Source organism: Oncorhynchus gorbuscha, unplaced genomic scaffold, assembly GCF_021184085.1.
Source record: "Oncorhynchus gorbuscha isolate QuinsamMale2020 ecotype Even-year unplaced genomic scaffold, OgorEven_v1.0 Un_scaffold_894, whole genome shotgun sequence".
NCBI lineage: Eukaryota > Metazoa > Chordata > Actinopteri > Salmoniformes > Salmonidae > Oncorhynchus > Oncorhynchus gorbuscha.
Window position 1 is genome coordinate 143,702 of NW_025745867.1, and position 20,845 is coordinate 164,546.

General features: G+C 48.1%; 1 protein-coding gene across 7 annotated transcripts in view; it reads right to left on the reverse strand.

Moving 5' to 3' along the window:
* The window catches only part of atp2b1a (ATPase plasma membrane Ca2+ transporting 1a), a 54,737-nt gene that overhangs the window by 6,731 nt on the left and 27,161 nt on the right, over window positions 1-20,845 (reverse strand). For all 7 annotated transcript variants that reach the window (XM_046336006.1, XM_046336004.1, XM_046336005.1 and 4 more), the window contains 13 exons: window positions 19,070-19,102; window positions 16,675-16,830; window positions 12,749-12,963; window positions 10,109-10,351; window positions 9,459-9,700; window positions 8,291-8,528; window positions 7,563-7,742; window positions 7,189-7,276; window positions 6,964-7,070; window positions 6,027-6,218; window positions 4,168-4,381; window positions 3,146-3,357; window positions 2,507-2,614 (listed from right to left, as the gene is read on the reverse strand). In XM_046336006.1, coding sequence (XP_046191962.1) covers window positions 2,507-2,614; window positions 3,146-3,357; window positions 4,168-4,381; window positions 6,027-6,218; window positions 6,964-7,070; window positions 7,189-7,276; window positions 7,563-7,742; window positions 8,291-8,528; window positions 9,459-9,700; window positions 10,109-10,351; window positions 12,749-12,963; window positions 16,675-16,830; window positions 19,070-19,102 — 2,228 coding nt within the window. The remainder of the gene's footprint in view (window positions 1-2,506; window positions 2,615-3,145; window positions 3,358-4,167; window positions 4,382-6,026; window positions 6,219-6,963; window positions 7,071-7,188; window positions 7,277-7,562; window positions 7,743-8,290; window positions 8,529-9,458; window positions 9,701-10,108; window positions 10,352-12,748; window positions 12,964-16,674; window positions 16,831-19,069; window positions 19,103-20,845) is intronic.

The following is a 20,845-nucleotide window of genomic DNA, read 5'->3' on the forward strand; positions in this document are numbered from 1 at the left end:
TGCCAAATCATATGTAAAGAATGCAAGAATCATCTGGCCAAGTGCATAAAGTTCCCTCAGTGCTTACAACAAACAAGCTCTGACAAAAGTCCCTCTACTTCTATTAGAGGTGAAAATTATGAATCAGACACCTTATCGATAGCAACAGCTCATGGTCCTCCTGGAATCTGATTTTTCTTTTTACTCAATGGAGGAACGTAGTCAAGAGAAATGCTGATGAATGTCTTGCCCTTACACTGTGTATAAGACAGTAGTTTTGGAATTGTTAGTTAGATTACTGATCACTGCATTGTCGGATGTTTCTTGCATTAACATCTGCTAACCATGTGTATGTGACAAATAAAATTTGATTTGATTTGAAGCTGTGTATGCAACTGGTTCACCTCTGATGCTCACAGGCCATGTGTATTGGAAGAGATTGCTGAATGTTCTTCGCCCAACATACACCCCTCCAACCAGACATGCTTCTACTCATTTGCTGGTTGCAGAGTTCAACAGAGTTCAAGTAAATCATAGAGAAAGCAGACTGTATTGCAATCATCTCTGTTGGGTGGTCAAATGTTCGTGGGAAAGGAATAATTAACTACATCATCTCCACCCCTCAAACCAGTATTCTACAAGAACAGAGACACAAGGGACAATGGACACACCGGTCTCTACATTGTAGATGAGCTGAAGGCAGTCATCAATGACCTCGGATCACAGTCGGTATTTGCACTGAGGACAGACAATGCTGCGATAATGAAGGCTGCTTGGTCTAAAGTGGAGGAGTCCAACCCTCACATCACACCCATTGGCTGTGCTGCTCATGCATTGAATCTGCTCCTCAAGGACATCATGGCACTGAAAACAATGGATACACTCGACAAGAGAGCCAAGGAAATGGTTAGGTATGTGACTGGTCATCAAGTTATAGCAGCAATCTACCTCACCAAGCAGTGAGAAGAATAAGAGCACCACATTGAAGTTGCCCAGCAACACCCGTTGGGATGGTGTTGTCATCATGTTTGACAGTCTCCTGTAGGGGAAGTCTGCTGATATGGACAGCCCCATCAAGAGGATCCTCCTGGTTGAGATATTTTGGGAGAGTGGTAAGCAGCCTGAAACCGATAGCAGTAGCCATCGCACGGATTGAGGGAGACGATGCCTGATGTTCAGATGTAAGAGAAGAAATCTGTACTGCCCTGCCCACTTCACTGTTGCTCCAAGCAGAGGAAACTGCAGTTCTGAAATACATCAAAAAGCATGAAGACTTCTGCCTGAAGCCCATACCCGCCGTAATGTACATGTTGGACCCCAAGTATGTCGGCAAGAGCATCCTGTCTGGTGCAGAGATCAACAAGGCCTATGGTGTCATCACTACAGTGTTCGCCACCTTGGCCTGGATGAGGGCAAGATTCTTGGCAGTCTGGCAAAGTACACTTCCAAGCAAGGGCTTTGGGATGGAGATGCAATGACAGTCGTGCCAACATATCTTATCAGCCACCTGGTGGAAGGGGCTGTGGATCTGAGGCGCCTCCATCATCCTCTAAATCCCACCAACCTCAGCCACCTCAGAGCACAACTGGTCCTTGTTTGGGAACACACACACCAAAGCACGCAACAGGCTGACCAATGCAAGGGTTGAAAAATTGGTGGCCATCTGGCCAAATCTGAGGCTTTTTGAGCCTGACAATAAACCATCCTCAACAAGGTTGGAAAGTGACAGTGAAGATGAGGCCTCAGAGTCTGATGTTCAAGAGGTGGACATTGAGGTAGTTCAGGAAGAAGACATGGAAGCCTGAGAGGAAGACAACCAAAGCTTTAGTTTCTAGACTATAATTTTACAGATGTATGTCAAATTTTGGGGGGGGGGGATGATGGATCATTGGGGATCATTCAATATTTCCTTTATTTAGTTGTTCAGTGAAATCATCCCATGTGAAGAGTCAACTCATTTAATTAAAATTCTGAACTAATTATTTTTTCTATTGGAAGGATTTAATCATTTGCAATTATGCCTACTTATAGTAAGGAAAAAGGGTTTATGTTTCTGTCTCCATATGATGTCGTAAATATATCCAATGCAAAAATATCTACATGGTATTAATATTAATTTGCCTATATTCCCGTTAATTCCCACGGAAAGTTTCCACCTCTGAATATTCCCCAAAATGTGCAACCCTACTGGTGACAAAGCAATGTTTGGTCTGTGATCATGTCCGGCCATTTACTTGCTAGGTCAGCATCACAAAATGCACAACTAATGACATCACAATCAACAACATTAAAAAAACATGAGAAGGTCAACAGGAAATATCAGAAATATCATGACAGCACTCAAATCAGGAATTCTAGATCCTTCTGTAAAGATCATCATCCAACTAGCCATTTCAATACAGTGTGGCAATTCAGCTACCCAACACAGCCACATTGGGGCAGTAGTGTATCCCTGACGGATGGGGCAGTGTTGGAAAGTTACAGGTGACGCACTTGCAACTCACTGTGTGTGTGTGGGTCTTCTTACCTGACCCCAGAGGAGACTGCTAAAGCCCAGAAAGGTGCACCATAGCCACTGGTCGATGCTCAGGCCCACGCAGCTAAAAGGTTTGCCTCCCCACTGCACTATGACTATCTGAGAGGCCGGAGAGGAAAGAAACATATTTAGAGGTCAAGCTCATTTTCATTCACAGTTTCTTGGTTTGCTGATAATTCCATTTGACAGATATGAGTGTTATAACAGGTTTCATATGTACCATGTATGAATATGGTTTTGGGTTTTGTTTTTATTGATTCTTTATTTATCCAGGTGAGAGCCATTGAAATGACTCATTTAAGGGAACCCTGGCCTTCTTATATATGGGGAAGAACCAGTCTACCCTAAACATCTGAAACCCTCTTCTAAGAGCATCTTAAATGAACCCCCTAGCGCTGGATTTGCTAATCACTACTTTAATGAGGGAAAATGTACTCCCTACGACTGTGATGTGGTTGTCTCACCTAGCCATCTGAAGACAAATCCACTAATTGTATGTCGCTCTAGACAAGAGCGTCTGTTAAATGACCAAAACATATATATTTTCTAAAATGGTGTCTGTTTAAAGCAGTGAGCAACTCCAGCAAGCAGACATGCTACAGTCTGAAGACACTAGACACCAAGTGTTACCTGGATGATAAAGGTGCCAAAGACGATGGAGCAGAAGATGAGGTTGTTGAAGATGCCGTCGAAGACGTTGCGCTCGCCGTGGATCTTTCTGGCGTTGATCTCGTTGAAGAGCTGCAGGAGGACGAAGGTGTTGAAAATAATGGTGTAATGCTCCGAGGGAGGCGAGTGGAGGGGTGCATACCGCCCGCTGTCGATGTCAAAGATCTGCTCACCTGGGAGGAGGAGGAGAGAGAGAGAGGAGAGAGACGGGGGAGGTGAAGCATTGACCCACTACCTTTTTGAAATATCTTTATTTTATCTAGATCACGTGTCAAACTCATTTCACAGAGGGTGTCTGCGGGTTTTTGCTCCTCCCTTGTACTTGACTGATGAATTAAGGTCACTAATTAGTAAGGAACTCCCCTCACCTGGTTGTTTAAGTCTTAATTGAAAGGAAAAAACTCAAACCTGCAGACACTAGGCCCTCTGTGGAATGATGTAGATGCAGAAAGGAAACAGTATGGTGGGTCAATTTCCACAACTACTAAGAACGTTGAAGCATAAGGCTCAACTTCACCTCTGTTTTGGTCAGGTGGCTACCACTCACTAAAAGCGTTAAAACGAACCCTTGCACATGTGCAGATACTGTGTGAGAGCGAAGTGCTGCATCTTGCTCATCAAAATATCTGTGCCGCTGCTCGCGGTAGTCCCATTGAGATCAGAACACCTCTTTCACATCAAAAGATCAGCAAATTTCACTTAAACGTTCAATTATTATTATATTATTATATATTATTATTATATTAAATGTTCTCAGCCTTCTGCCGACTGAGGTTAATCTGACATTGGACAGTGAAATGTGTTGTTTTGCAGCCGTTGTACACGCCCCTGGATCAAATTAAGGTTAAGTGCCTTGCTCAAGGGCACATCATCAGGGTCTTCACCTTGTTCTGCTCAGGTATATGAACAAGCAACCTTTGGGTTACTGGCCCAACGCTCTAACCGCTAGCCTATCTGCCGCCCGACACACTCTAGTACTTTACCTACGAAGAGCAGGGTGAAGATGATGATGAGCTGGTAGACTCCGTGGCCAAGGATGTTCTTCATCATGGTGCGGGAGATGAGGGGCTTGTTGCGGCCATAAGGCTTCCTCAGCAGTAGAGACTCAGTAGGGGGCTCAGTGGCCAGGGCCAGGGAGGCAAAGGTGTCCATGATCAGGTTCACCCAGAGCATCTGGACAGCTTTCAGAGGAGAGTCCTGGCGGGAGAGAGGGAGGTAGGAAAAGGATAGGGGGAGACAGAGGGAAGGGAGTGGAAAGAGGAGAGATACAGAAAGGGGGGGAGAGCAGGACAGAGTCAGAAAGATTACTCATGCAGTCAGTACTACTTACATAACATCCTCCACACTATCCAAACGTCAGACTGTAGACACACTGCACAAATCCAACCAACGCATTCAAAGTGCAGGCCATAACACGAAGAGCAAAAGACTTCAGTAGCCCACACACTGCTCATAAATGACACAAATGGCTATACAGGTGTCCGCTTGCTGAATCACCAAAGCTATTTGGGCTCCAGTAGAGGCAAACCACTTCACACCAGCAGAGGAGCTAGTGAGCTACATACGTCCATACACACATTGACAGCTTAGCATGCTAGCAAAGCAGCTAACTTCATACATTGTGCAGCTTAGCATGCTAGCAGAATGGCTAGCTACACACATGTAAACACATTAGCATCTACGCTAGCATTCAGTAGGTGTGTGTGTGTGTGTGTGTGTGTCTCTTGACCCATGTGGCCCTCTAGTAAATGCTCAGCCACTCAACACTCATTATCTCAAAATTACAGCACTGTTGGATAATGCACACAGCTCAGGCCCGGAGCTTTAAATAGCTGTTTGTTCCATTTCTATTGCAGGCCCATTTACCATTGTTTTACGCCTGGATGAGCACTAATTTGGCGGCTGCTGTGACCAACAGGTCAAATAGGGGCGGATGATCGCTACCTCTAGTCAGAGAACCTGAAAAGCAGCTCTGATCCAAGGGAATACATTAGAATAAATTGGTTGCTCCATTTTGTACTGCCTCAGTCATTGTGGATACACACACACACTCTTCAGTCATAGGTGACAAAGCTTGTCATTCAAGCTCAGGGAGGATAGATCCTGGTGCTGCTCCTAAGAACCAAACCCTCTGAATGCAAATCAAAACCAAGAGCACAGCGCTTAATTTTTCTGCATATCACATACAATGAGTCATATCAACGAGCGACAGAGCTGGGGTGCTGTGCTCTGCTTGTTTCAGCCGAAGGTGGGGGAGGAGCAGGTGTGTGTGAGTCTGTGTGAGGCATGGAGGGAGAGAAAGTAGCCAAACCGACATGCGCTAGTTAGACAAACTTGTTGCTGCCATAGTTTATCGATCACACCATCTGGTGAAACGGATGTGTAGGCTACATGCCAGTCCTTTTTACGGGTGCTCACATCACTGTCATAAAACTTGTATTCAAAAATAAATAATACATTTTTCCCCCCTCATTTAACCTTTAACTAGTCAAGTCAGTTAAGAACAAATTCTTATTTACAATGACAAACTAGGGACAGTGGGTTAACTGCCTTGTTCAGGGGCAGAACGACAGATTTTTACCTTGTCAGCTTGGTGATTCGATTTAGCAACCTTTCGGTTACTGGCCCAACGCTCTAACCACTAGGCTACCTGCCTCCCCAATGGTCTATCTTGTAGGCTATGTAGCAATGTCAGACAATTTTATTTAACTTCAGACAAATCTTTTTCATTATTAAAATAGGTCTATATTCTTCTTACAAATGAATACTCTCCCAAGTAATGGAATGGCACCATCCGGTGGGATATCTGCATAACCGTGCCCATCCCTAGTTTGTGTGTTACCTGCGTGATGCAGGCGCCGGTGAAGGCCACGATGACGGCCACTACGTTAACGGTGAGCTGGAACTGGAGGAACTTGGAGATGCTGTCGTAGACGTTGCGGCCCCACATCACCGCCTTGACGATGCTGCTGAAATTGTCGTCCGTCAGGATGATGTCAGATGCCTCCTTGGCCACGTCTGTGCCGGCGATACCCTGCAGGTGACACACACACATTAAGTTCTATATTGAAGTTGTGCAGAGCCGTGGTCTAGTGTTAAAGCCCTCTGCTCTAGACACACATTTCTCTCCCAGGAGACAAGGGTTAAATCCCCACATCAAACCTTCATACCATTCCTCATATCCCCGTCTACCCCTCTGTCAACTCATACCATTCCTCATATCCCAGTCTACCCCTCTGTCAACTCATACCATTCCTCATATCCCAGTCTACCCCTCTGTCAACTCATACCATTCCTCATATCCCAGTCTACCCCTCTGTCAACTCATAACGGTCTCATTAAGTCAAAATGCGTGAGAGAAACAAGAGTTCCATATTCATGTAGTCGTAGCCCTATACACATGTAATTGCGGTGCAGTACGTTTGTTGTTACTGTTGATATGTGCCGATATGTGGTGGCCATTGGTCACTACAGAGTGTGATGTTATCAGTCAGTCAAACTGGTTGAACTTTAGTTCCACATCTTTCTCTTTTTTACACATGATTACATTCATTGTGATGCTTTGTAAACATGCAGTAAATTACATCCATTAAGATTACAATGCCAACATCGTTTTTGACTCCCCATATAAAAGTGCAGATTAAAGTTCCATCATGATCGTTATCTGACTCACGGTTATCTGGGCAGTATGAGATTCCATACAGTACCGGCTATCATTTACAGCCAACTAGTATCAACATGTTACTTTGTGATAGGACTGGCAGAGAAATGAGTCTCACCATGGCGAAGCCGACATCAGCTTTCTTCAAGGCGGGCCCGTCGTTGGTGCCGTCTCCTGTGACTGCTACCACCTGCCTCTGTTCTAAGACCGTACTGTCAATGATACCTGGGGGGAGAGAGAAAAATATTACCAAATAACACATTTATAATGACGGATTTCAGGACACTGTGACTTGTGAAAATGACATTTTTCATTTTCATCCTGAAAGAGCAAAGCGAAGTACCTTTGACTAATGTGTGCTTGTCGGTGGGTGAGGATCGTGCAAGTACTCGGAGTTTTGGCCAGATCTTATCAATGCGCTCTTGTTCAATCTAGAAGGGAGAAATTAGACTGATTAGCCTACAATCCCAATTCTTCATCTATCAACCATGTTGTTAGCTCATTACATTAGTCCATCAGGGCCAACTAACCCTACTAAGTTAATTAACACTGAAGTACAATGTCAAACAGGGTCGTGTTCATTAGGTCACACAATGGAAAAAGGTCTCAAACCTTTTGTAATGGGAAATGAAAATAAGTCTTTCTTATTTGGTGATAATGAACACGACCTAGTTGATTGTGTTTTGGTGTAAAGCCACAACAATACATTGAACCCACCTCTCCCTTCTCGTTGCGGATCCGTCGGTTGAACTCCTTGCCTTCCATGCACAGGAACTCGTCTCCGGGCTGCAGGATGCCGCACTTGGTGGCGATGGCGCGGGCCGTGTTGATGTTGTCCCCGGTTACCATGCGTACCGTGATCCCGGCACGCTGACATTTCTTGATTGCGTCCGGGACCTGGAGGGGCGGAGAGAGAGATGTTAATGTGACTGACTGGCTGTGAAATCCAGGTTTCCCGACAGCTGCAGGACTGTCCTAGCTTGCAGAGCTCAACCCTAGGCTCAGCTCAAGTCTTCAGGTCTGGGGCAAGGTCACTGTATGAGCAAACCACTTCTGTTCCATAGGGAACAAGTCATCCTCAATACACCATCTGGTTGCAATGGGTCTTTAACTTTCACCATAACAGGAGCTGTTGATAGACCATGTGTGAGACTGACAGAGATGAACCATTAACTAGGACCCAGAGTTGTTCCTAGTCAGTGGCCTTTCTGAATGCCACATATCTATACTGATAAGAACACACTTCGGGGTCAATGGAAATGTCAATAACACAATAACTCTGACATTTGCATACAACTGTGTGCAGAGGCTTGCTTCCTTTTCACTAGCCTCATGCCTGAGAAGCCATGTCGGGTGTGTGGTAGGTAAAGTACTACATATTACTCCACTGTATCTTTGCTAATGTCAGTCTGCTTGTTTTGTTTGACTGTGGTCCATAAACTGACCTCGGGTCTGACTGGGTCCTCGATGCCCACCACACATACACAGGTCAGGCTGGTGAGGATGTCGTTCTCCTGGTCCCAGTCAGGCTCGCCCTCCGAGACAGGGAAGTCGCGGTAGGCCAGGCAGATGGTGCGCAGGCCCTCTGAGGCCATGGGCTCAATCACCTTCTTCACCATGTCCTCTCTGTCCCGGGGACGAAACACCTTGGTCTCGCCGCTCGCCGTCAGGAGCTTAGAACACCTGGTGGTGGAGGAAAGCGAGAGAGGGACAGGGCGAGAGAGGGAGCAACAGACGGGTGTGATGGTTAGACCCAGCGAGGTGATAACACACAGCAAGAAGCCTGTTTCTTTGACTTCGTCCCAAACGGCACCCTAATCCCTACATAGTGCATTACATTTGACCAGACCCTATAGGTGGGTAAAAAGGAGGCATGTTTAGAGCCATTTGGGAGGCTTAGACTCATTTCTCCGGGCCTGTTTTTAAGAAGCTATGTTAAGGGGCTTGGTGGGATGCACTTGAACTACTTAGCGCTTAAGCCGAAAACAATTCCTTTGCAAGCCTGCCTGGCCACCTAGAACCCATGTTAAGCTCTTTGAATGAGAGGTGCTTAGTGCTCTACTAATTGTGTGCCATCCACTACAAAACCAAAGGTGTTCCATGTTTGTATGAGGTGATAAAATAAAATACCGATAGTGTACAGGTTATTTTTTTACTAGGCAAGTCAGTTAAGAACAAATTCTTATTTACAATGACGGCCTAGGAACAGTGAGTAAACTGCCTGTTCAGGGGAAGAACGACAGATTTGTACCTTGTCAGCTCGGGGGTTTGAACATGCAACCTTCCGGTTACTAGTCCAACGCTCTAACCACTAGGCTACCCTGCCGCCCCGGTATAGAATATCATTGGGTATATATGCCACTTAGCAGACCCGGTAGTCCAAACTAACTTACTGAATGCATACATTTTAGTATGTGTGTGATCCATGTGGAAATTGAACCAACAACCTTGGCATTGCTAGCACAACACTCTTTCCAACTGAGCCCCACAGAACCATATAATCCATACAGGGACTTAGACACCAATTTACACTTAGTTTACCATTGACTAGTTAAGATTCACCCCACACCGAATACTGAGAGCAGCTTGATTTAGCTTGAAACCCAAACCTACTTCTTGAGGAGGATCTCAGAGGCTCCCTTGCTGAACATGCGGAAGCTCCCGTCGGCGTTCTTCAGCACGGTGCTCATGGACTTCCTGCAGGAGTTGAAGGTGTAGACCTTGTAGAGCTTCTCCTCAGGGATCTCGTTGCGGATGGCCTGGTAGTCACGCTTCAGGTCATTAGCGAAGCCCAGCAAGGCACATTCGGTTTTGTTACCCACCTGGCGCGGCAGACCACCTTCCTTCTCCGGAGACTGGTGACAGAGAGAGACACACCAAGTATCACGTAAGGGTCGTGTTCAGTTGGCACAAAACAGAAGAAACCGGTACCAAACTGAATGCAATGAGGAGGTACCGTCTGTACATGCCCAACAAGAAAACAAGCTGGTCTCCCACTGGAAAATGTTTTGCTACGGCATGGCCTAATGATTAGGACCCAGGTCATGTTGGAGACTATTAACAGCACATTCAGTCATGTCATACTAGTGATTTGTTACTGACATGACATTTACAAGCAAAACTCCTACCCCACATTTAATCATCAACAACATCTATTCTAAACCCACCAGTGACTGCACATCGACTGCACATCGACAGCGCACACACACGCGCACACACACACGCCTGTGCAGTACACCATTTCTCGAGGCAACCTCCCTCACCATAATGTTGGTGGTGTAGGCGCTGTTGACACTGATGCCCAGGACAAGGATGTCCATGATGGTGGCGGGGATGAGCTGGGGCTCAGGCACGTTGCGGTAGTGCTTGTCGGCCACGTAGGCCTGCACCACCGTCATGCGGTTCATGGTCAGCGTGCCAGTCTTGTCCGAGCAGATGGCCGTAGCGTTGCCCATGGTCTCACAGGCGTCCAGGTGACGCACCAGGTTGTTGTCTTTCATCATTTTCTGTTAGGAAGAAGACAGGGGGGAGGGAGACGGGGAGACATCATGAAAAAGGTCATTGAATTAAATATGAGCTGCAGAAGGTAAATATGAGCTGCTGAAGGGGGTCAAAAGCCTAAAAATAGAAAGGGACGGTTTAACTAAGCTTTTCCATTCAACAGTACTGCAGTGGCATCCTCTCCCCTCTGCATCAAAAGCTGCTGTAGCTTCTAAGTCTACAGTGGTGTGAGTGGGCTGGATAATGCCTTAGATACTGGTCTTCCAGGGCTAGGGTTTACTACTGATATTACTAATCAACCTGTTGGCGGCCCAACAACTCCAATTAGAAGGATCATGACACAGCCAACTGGCTTTAATGTATCATGGCTAGCCTCTTAAAGCTACAGTCTTAGCTAAGTGAAGGGCTAACTGACTGAGGGCTAACCTACTATGTAAGCGAATGAAGCTTGAGTTAACAGGTAAAGCTCATTGGCAGTGTGGGTCTGTTCACACTGCTCGTGGTAAAAAGCTACACCAGGAAATTAACTGATGAATTGTAACCTTGCACAGCCACAGTGGCTGGGTGATATGTTTTCAAACTTATCGGTGAGTCATGATATACTATATATTATATTTACTATATTATATATACTATATTATATTATATATATAGGTATGTTGATACACCTTCAAATTGGTGTATTCTGCTATTTCAGCCACAAATGTTGCTGACAGGTGTATAAAATCGAGCACACAGCCATGCAATCTCAATAGACAAACATTGACAGTAGAATGGTCTTACTGAAGAGCTCATTGACCTTCAACGTGGCACCGTCATAGGATGCCACCTTTCAGTTCATCAAATTTCTGCCCTGCTAGTGCTGCCCCAGTCAACTGTAAGTGCTGTTATTGTGAAGTGGAAACGTCTAGGAGAAACAACGGCTCAGCCACAAAGTGGTAGGCCACATATGCTCACAGAACGGGAGCGCCGAGTGCTGAAGCGCGTAAAAGCATCTGTCCTCGGTTGCAACACTCACTACCAAGTTCCAAACTACCTCTGGAAGCAATGTCAGCACAAGAACGGTTAGTCGGGAGCTCCATGAAATGGGTTTCCATGGCTGAGCAGCCGCACACATGCCTAAGATCACCATGCACAATGCCAAGCATTGGCTGGAGTGGTGTAAAGCTTGCCGCCATTGGACTCCGGAGCAGTGTAAATGCGTTCTCCTGAGTGATGAATCACGCTTCACCATCTAGCAGTCCGACGGATTAATCTGGGTTTGGTGAATGCTACCTGCCTGAATACATAGTGCCAACTGTACAGTTTGGTGGAGGAAGAATAATGTTCTGGGGCTGTTTTTCATGGTTTGGGCTAGGCCACTTAGTTCCAGTGAAGGGAAATCTTAATGTGACAGCATACGATGACATTCAATATGATTCTGTGCTTCCAACAGTTTGGGGAAGGCCCTTTTCAGTTTCAGCATTACAACAACCCCATGCAAAGCGGGGTCAATACAGAAATGGTTTGTTGAGATCGGTGTGGAAGAACTTAACTGGCCTGCACAAAGCACTGATCGAACACATTTTGGATGAATTGGACTGCCAACTGGGAGTAGAACTAATCACCCAACATCAGTGCCAGACCTCACTAACGCTTGTGGCTGAACGGAAGCAAGTCCCCGCAGCAATGTTCCAAAAGCTAGTGGAAAGCCTTCCCAGAAGAGTGGAGGCTGTTATAGCAGCAAAGGGGGGACCAACTCCATATGAATGCCCATGATTTAGGAATGAGATGTTTGATGATTTTTTTTTTCTCTAAATAAGCTTTGTCTTCAATACACTGCATTTTCAAACAGTCAGGAATAATCTAATGATACCTAAGGTAAATATAAGCCTTCCACAACCATAACACCCACTAATTATTTAATACAAATAGTTAACCTTGCTTTTTTTGCAATAATCACAGCTTTCAAGTCTATGAAATTGCCATTTTTGTAACAAATGTTACCAGAAGGACAGGGTTGCAAGATCGAATCCCTGAGCTGACAAGGTACAAATCTGTCGTTCTGCCCCTGAACAAGTCCGTCATTGTAAATAAGAATGTTCTTTACCTGTCTTGCCTAGTTAAATAAAGGTTAATATATATATATATAAATAAAAAATAAAAGAACCATGCATAATGCACATCCACTAATAATGACTACCTTCTTACAACAGGCATTATAGAAACCCAACACAGGTCTCATAAACAATCTCTCAAGCACAAGCCTACGTGCTAATGAGTAGCCAGCTAATCGTTATATTTCCTCCATATATTCACAGCCCCAACAGACACTCCATATTCAGACAACTACAACCAATAAAATGGCTTATTGTCTGGTATAGTGCTTTTTCCGCAGACCCTGAGGCGGAAGGGGAACCTACTTTGACAGAGTAGGCCAGGGAGATGGTGACGGCCAGGGGAAGACCCTCGGGGACGGCCACCACCAGCACGGTGACGCCGATGATGAAGAACTTGACGAAGAACTGGATGTAGATGGGTGTGCAGTCCTTGTGCCAGGGCAGGCCCTGCACCCAGAAAGTGTCCACCACAAACAACACCACCAGGATGATGACCGTGATGGCAGACATCACCAGGCCTAGAGAGAACACAGTAGTGAGACTCATCACTCTTCACCCACAATATAAATCAACAGGAATGTAATCTTTACGCCCATTCTGTTGCCAAAACATTTACTGTCAATGGAAAATGTTTTGCAACCAAAACTAAAGTTCCTATTGGACAAATTAAGGTACATCCCTCCAAGTTGTTCTGTTAGTTTCCGTTTGGTTCTTAAACAGTTTCCGATGCAAGAGGTAATGAATACACCCCAGGTCTTCCTACTAGACTACAGAGTACTGACCCGAACCTCAGAGAGCGCGACCGCAAGAGAAAGGGGGAGAGAGAGCGAAACCGCAAAAGAGCAGGGGGAGAGAGCGAGAGAGAGAGAGAGCAACGGGGGAGAGGGGATAGAGTCAGGGGGGAAGCGAGCGAGAGAGAGCGAGACAGCGAGAGAGAGAGAGAGCGAGACAGCGAGAGCGAGACAGCGAGAGCGAGACAGCGAGAGCGAGACAGCGAGAGCGAGAGCGCGAGACAGCGAGAGAGAGAGAGCGAGACAGCGAGAGCGCGAGACAGCGAGAGAGAGAGCGCGAGACAGCGAGAGAGAGAGAGCGCGAGACAGCGAGAGAGAGAGAGCGAGACAGCGAGAGCGAGAGAGCGAGAGACAGCGAGACAGCGAGAGAGAGAGAGAGAGCGAGACAGCGAGACAGCGAGAGAGAGCGAGACAGCGAGAGAGAGACGAGAGAGAGCGCGAGACAGCGAGAGAGAGAGAGCGCGAGACAGCGAGAGAGAGAGAGCGAGACAGACAGCGAGAGAGAGAGAGCGCGAGACAGCGAGAGAGAGAGAGCGAGACAGCGAGACAGCGAGAGAGAGAGAGCGCGAGACAGCGAGAGAGAGAGCGAGACAGCGAGAGAGAGAGAGCGCGAGACAGCGAGAGAGAGAGAGCGCGAGACAGCGAGAGAGAGAGAGCAGCGAGACAGCGAGAGAGAGAGAGAGCGAGACAGCGAGAGAGAGAGAGCGAGACAGCGAGAGAGAGACAGCGAGAGAGAGCAGAGACAGCGAGCGAGACAGCGAGAGAGAGAGAGAGCGAGAGAGCGAGAGAGAGAGAGAGACAGCGAGAGAGAGAGCGAGACAGCGAGAGAGAGCGAGACAGCGAGAGAGAGCGAGACAGCGAGAGAGAGCGAGACAGAGACAGCGAGAGAGAGCGAGACAGCGAGAGAGAGCGAGACAGCGAGAGAGAGCGAGAGAGACAGCGAGAGAGACAGCGAGAGAGACAGCGAGAGAGACAGCGAGAGAGACAGCGAGAGAGACAGCGAGAGAGACAGCGAGAGAGAGCGAGAGAGAGCGAGAGAGAGAGAGAGACAGCGAGAGAGAGCGAGCGAGACAGCGAGAGAGAGAGCGAGACAGCGAGAGAGAGAGACAGCGAGACAGCGAGAGAGAGAGCGAGACAGCGAGAGAGAGAGCGAGACAGCGAGAGAGAGAGAGACAGCGAGAGAGAGAGCGAGACAGCGAGAGAGAGAGAGAGAGAGCGAGAGAGAGAGCGAGACAGCGAGAGAGAGAGCGAGACAGCGAGAGAGAGAGCGAGACAGCGAGAGAGAGAGCGAGACAGCGAGAGAGAGAGCGAGACAGCGAGAGAGAGAGCGAGACAGCGAGAGAGAGAGCGAGACAGCGAGAGAGAGAGAGAGACAGCGAGAGAGAGAGCGAGACAGAGAGAGAGAGAGCGAGAGAGAGCGAGAGAGAGAGAGAGAGCGAGACAGCGAGAGAGAGAGCGAGACAGCGAGAGACAGCGAGAGAGAGCGAGACAGCGAGAGAGAGAGCGAGACAGCGAGAGAGAGAGCGAGACAGCGAGAGAGAGAGAGAGACAGCGAGAGAGAGAGAGAGAGCGAGCGAGAGAGAGAGAGAGACAGCGAGAGAGAGAGACAGCGAGAGAGAGCGAGAGAGAGAGAGAGAGAGAGAGAGAGAGAGAGAGAGAGAGCGAGAGAGAGAGAGAGAGCGAGAGACAGCGAGAGAGAGAGAGAACGGGGAGAGAGAGCGGATAGAGTCAGGGGGAAGCAGCGAGAGAGAGACAGCGAGAGAGCGAGAGAGCGAGAGAGAGAGCGAGAGCGAGAGACAGCGAGACAGCGAGACAGCGAGAGAGCGAGACAGCGAGAGAGAGAGCGAGACAGCGAGAGAGAGAGCGAGACAGCGAGAGAGAGACAGCGAGAGAGCGAGAGAGAGCGAGACAGCGAGAGAGAGCGAGACAGCGAGAGAGAGCGAGACAGCGAGAGACAGCGAGAGCGAGACGAGAGAGAGCGAGAGAGACAGCGAGAGAGACAGCGAGACAGCGAGAGAGAGCGAGAGCGAGAGACAGCGAGACGAGAGAGCGAGAGAGAGCGAGACAGCGAGAGAGAGCGAGACAGCGAGAGAGAGCGAGACAGCGAGAGAGAGCGAGACAGCGAGAGAGCGAGAGAGCGAGAGAGAGCGAGAGAGAGCGAGAGAGAGAGCGAGAGAGAGCGAGAGAGAGCGAGAGAGAGCGAGAGAGAGCGAGAGAGCGAGAGAGAGCGAGACAGCGAGAGAGCGAGAGAGCGAGAGAGAGAGCGAGAGAGAGCGAGAGAGAGCGAGAGAGAGAGAGCGAGACAGCGAGAGAGAGAGAGCGAGACAGCGAGAGAGAGAGAGCGAGACAGCGAGAGAGAGAGCGAGACAGCGAGAGAGAGAGCGAGACAGCGAGAGAGAGAGCGAGACAGCGAGAGAGAGCGAGACAGCGAGACAGAGCGAGACAGCGAGAGAGAGCGAGACAGCGAGAGAGAGCGAGACGAGAGAGCGAGACAGCGAGAGAGAGCGAGACAGCGAGACAGCGAGAGAGAGAGCGAGACAGCGAGAGAGAGCGAGACAGCGAGAGAGAGCGAGACAGCGAGAGAGAGAGCGAGAGAGAGCGAGAGAGAGAGAGAGCGAGACAGCGAGAGAGAGAGCGAGACAGCGAGAGAGAGCGAGCGAGAGCAGAGAGAGAGCGAGACAGCGAGAGAGAGAGCGAGACAGCGAGAGAGAGAGCGAGACAGCGAGAGAGAGCGAGACAGCGAGAGAGAGCGAGACAGCGAGAGAGAGCGAGACAGCGAGAGAGAGCGAGACAGCGAGAGAGAGCGAGACAGCGAGAGAGAGCGAGAGAGAGCAGCGAGAGAGAGCGAGACAGCGAGAGAGAGCGAGACAGCGAGAGAGAGCGAGACAGCGAGAGAGAGCGAGACAGCGAGAGAGAGCGAGACAGCGAGAGAGAGCGAGACAGCGAGAGAGAGCGAGACAGCGAGAGAGAGCGAGACAGCGAGAGAGAGAGACAGCGAGAGAGAGCGAGACAGCGAGAGAGCGAGACAGCGAGAGAGAGAGAGAGAGCGAGAGAGCGAGAGAGACAGCGAGAGAGAGAGAGACAGCGAGAGAGAGAGAGAGACAGCGAGAGAGAGAGAGAGACAGCGAGAGAGAGAGAGAGAGAGAGAGAGACAGCGAGAGAGACAGCGAGAGAGACAGCGAGAGAGAGCAGCGAGAGAGACAGCGAGAGAGACAGCGAGAGAGACAGCGAGAGAGACAGCGAGAGAGACAGCGAGAGAGACAGCGAGAGAGACAGCGAGAGAGACAGCGAGAGAGACAGCGAGAGAGACAGCGAGAGAGACAGCGAGAGAGACAGCGAGAGAGACAGCGAGAGACAGCGAGAGACAGCGAGAGAGACAGCGAGAACAGCGAGAGAGCGAGAGAGCGAGAGAGCGAGACAAAAGAGAAGTTCACTGACCGGCTTTGCCAATTTGTACTGCTAATTTGGTTAGCTTCCCCTGGAGAACGGACTTCTCCTTCTTCTCCTTCAAGTTGGATTTCCTCTTCTCGTCGATGTCGACTTCGTCGCTGTTGAGCGGCTGCATCTCCATGGCGGCTCCGTCCGCGGCTTTAGCTGAGGGGGAGAGAAGAGAGGAGACGTTGACTTAAAGGTTGGACTGATTCAGAATGGAGGTACTCCTACTGCAGTTTCAATTACCAGCCCTCAAGTGTGAGAATGCCTCTGGTTTTCATGTTTTAGTTCTAATCAACTGGACTGTTTTGCCAACCAATTTGCTGTTGAATGAACTAGCAGTTAGGAAGGAAAACCAGCACTAGTAGCCTTGCATTTCTGCCTACCTGGCTCATGTTCAGCAGGCAACAAGCGCAAACTAAGATTTTGAAACAGGATTTACAGGTACACTTACAATCAAATGGCCCATTGTAATTTTTCTCTTTCTTACTTCATGCCTACTGACCATAACCTGATTACTGTTCATTTTTGTATGTTCATTTAAAAAAGCAAGTCACTGCACAACCGGTAAAGCAAACAAACTTTGGACATAGAAGTTGAGGGGGGCGGGGTTGAGATAAGCAAGTTGGAAAATCAATGACTAGTAGTTCCATCTCTCCAGTCCTTTTGTGTGATTCAATAAGGAGTCATTTTCAAAGAGACTTAACAGGGTGCCATATTTTTTGCAAACCTTTTCTTTAGGCTTTGGCTTCGATTCACAGAGGAGTACTTTTGGAAGGGAACTTGGGGTAAAAGTCATCGCAATTTTGAGTCCGGTCCAAAACGTAATTTGGTAGGAATCTAATTACCATATTCCCACTCAGCGAGCAGCAGCCCTGGATTCTGTGGAATCCGCTGGGACATTGGCCAGACAGACACCATTTAAATTCCTCTAACGCCCCCTTCCCTCCCGGGTTTGAAAACGTCAGCAGGCACCTTGACTCATCTGACCAAGTAACATAGAAGACGCTGAGCCCCTGGTCTGACGGTGGACAGGCGGTTAGGCAGGCCAGCAGGGCTGATCTCTTAACCAACTCTCCAAATGATAAAATCATTATCTCTAGCCCTGCCAGGGCTAGCACTGCAGGGAAGGATACCTGTGTCGGCTTAACCACTGTCTCTCTCCCAGCCCTGGACTGACTGAACAGTCATTATATACCGCCTGTCTCTCTCCCAGCCCTGGACTGACTGAACAGTCATTATATACAGTCTCCCTCTCTCCCAGCCCTGGACTGACTGAACAGTCATAATATACAGTCTCCCTCTCTCCCAGCCCTGGACTGACTGAACAGTCATTATATACCATCTGTCTCTCTCCCAGCCCTGGACTGACTGAACAGTCATTATATACAGTCTCCCTCTCTCCCAGCCCTGGACTGACTGAACAGTCATTATATACAGTCTCCCTCTCTCCCAGCCCTGGACTGACTGAACAGTCATAATATACAGTCTCCCTCTCTTCCAGCCCTGGACTGACTGAACAGTCATTATATACCGTCTGTCTCTCTCCCAGCCCTGGACTGACTGAACAGTCATTACATATCACCAATCGATTCTATCCCCAGGCTCCTCCCTTGCTGATGCCAGGAGCCACACAGCCAGCATCTGCAGGATGGGTGCCACAATATTCCCAGGTGGTGTGTTCTGCATTTACACAGCCTGTAATCCCAGACTGAAGGATTATTCTGCTCACTCCTGGCAAAGAGAGAATCTGTGCACAAAGGAGCAGCGCCAGGACCTCAATGAACAGGCTCCGCTAGCTAACAGCACAGCTGCCGCTCTGTAGACACTGGCTGACTCAATGGACTTTAGAGAGCTGGATCTCACGGTCGTACAATAGCATGACGCTGAACAGCTGACAAGGTCTATGAGTACTATAGAATGAAGGCTTCAGATTGGACAGCTACGTCCTCAATCAATAAGAGAGAGAAAGAGGGAGTGAGAAGGCCAAAAAGAAGATGCTCTTCCCCAAGATTGTTACAGGGCTGTAATCTCCTCGCTAAATCGCCATAGCTGAATTCAACAGCACCTGCCTCTAAATTTTTGGCGAGGCAAGGGAGAGAGGGCGAGAGAGAGAAGGTAACATACTGGCCCAGACTAGACAATGAATGGACCAGTCACGGGCACGCACACTCTGACCCACAAGGCCACAGAGTAGCATGGGGAAACAACCTGACCCGATACAGATTAAGCTACTTCTACTGACACCAGGCTAAGCGACAGATCAAGGTTGAACTAAAATCCAATACTGTTAAATGGGCTGAGGAGAAGGCAATAATGTAGAGCAAAACAGATCAAGGTACTGTAGCAGCATGCAACCAAGTCAAAAGGAAATGAAAACGCACTCTGGCCTGTTACTCACCTTTCTTGCGGTTTTCGGCTGCTCCATCTTGCTCTGTGGATGGAAAGTAAAATCCAGAGGAATAGAGTCAGTCACTTATTGGGGAGCAACTTGCAAACGGCTGCAATTCTGACCAATTTAATATACTTCCAATTATGTAAATCTCCCATTTTGATTTGATACCGTGAGAGATGCCAATAATTTTTATGAGAAGCCAAACAGATGAATGCTGGGATTGCATTATGACACGCACATTCTAAATCAGCTCCTCCAGCCAATAGGCCATTCTTACACCTTCGCCTCATACCAAACAAGTCCACACACACAATAGAACTACAGCCAGCCACTTTCATCATACACAAACACACCGAAAGCCTGAAAATTGATCCACATCCTACTAAAGTATATTAACTTGTTTCAAAACCCTGAAACGTATGCACACATACTTTTGTGTATGTGGAAACCCCTTCAAATAATTGATTTGGATATTTCAGCCACACCCGCTGCTGGCAGGTGTATAAAATCCAGCACACCGCCATTCAATCTCCATACATAGACAAACATTGGCAGTGGAATGGCCGTACTGAAGAGCTCAGTGACTTTCAACGTGGCACAGTCATAGGATGCCACCTTTTCAACAAGTCAGTTCAAATTTCTACCCTGCTCGAGCTGCCCCAATCAACTGTAAGTGCTGTTATTGTGAAGTGGAAACGTCTAGGAGCAACAAAGGCTAGGCCACACAAGCTCACAGAACGGGACCGCTTAGTGCTGAAGCGAGTAAAAATCATCTGTCCTCGGTTGCAACTCGCACTACCAAGTTCCAAACTGCCTCTGACTGCAACGTCAACACAATAACTGGTTTCCATGGCCGTGCAGCCTCACACAAGCCTAAGTTCACCATGCGTAATGCCAAGCGTCGGCTGGAGTGGTGTAAAGCTTTCACTGCCATTGGACTCCAGAGCAGTGGAAACACATTCTCTGGAGTGACGAGTCACACTTCATCATCTGGTAGGCCGACAGATGAATCTGGATTTGGTGGATTCTAGAAGAACACCACCTGCTCCAATGCATCGTACCAACTGTAAAGTTTGGTGGAATAATGGTCTGGGGCTGTTTTTCATAGTTTGGGCTAGGTCCCTTAGTGCCTGTGAAGGAAAATCTTAACGCTACAGCATACAATGACATTCTAGACGATTCTGTTTCCAACTTTGTAGCAACAGTTTGGGGAAGGCACTTTCCTGCTTCAGCAGGACAATGCCCCCATGCACAAAGCGAGGTCCATACAGAAATGGTTTGTCGAGATCTGTATTGAAGAACAAGACTGGCTTGCACAGATCCCTGACCTCAACCCCCATCAAACACCTTTTGATTCCACCATCTAATGGAAAGCCTTCCCAGAAGAGTGGAGCCTGTTATGGCAGCAAAGTGGGGGACCAACTCCATATTAATGCCCATGATTTTGGAATGAGATGTTCGACCAGCAGGTGCCCACATACTTTTGGTCATGTAGTGTATACACACACACGGCCTTGATTGAATAGAACTACAATTGCTGAACAAAGAATGGCAGAAGGCACTTGGCTATATGTAGAACAAACACTAACAGCATATATCCCATCGTGAGCTGAAAGCACTCAATTACAAGTCTGTCGACTACACAGGCACAGCAGCATTGAACACGGCAACAAATGCTAAAGTAAAGCCTTGCCAACTATTCCCATTGAAGCAGCAGCTCTCCCAAAATAAGTCCCACCACAGCTGAGACCTGACCTGTGCTCAGCTTAGCTCTAGTTCAAA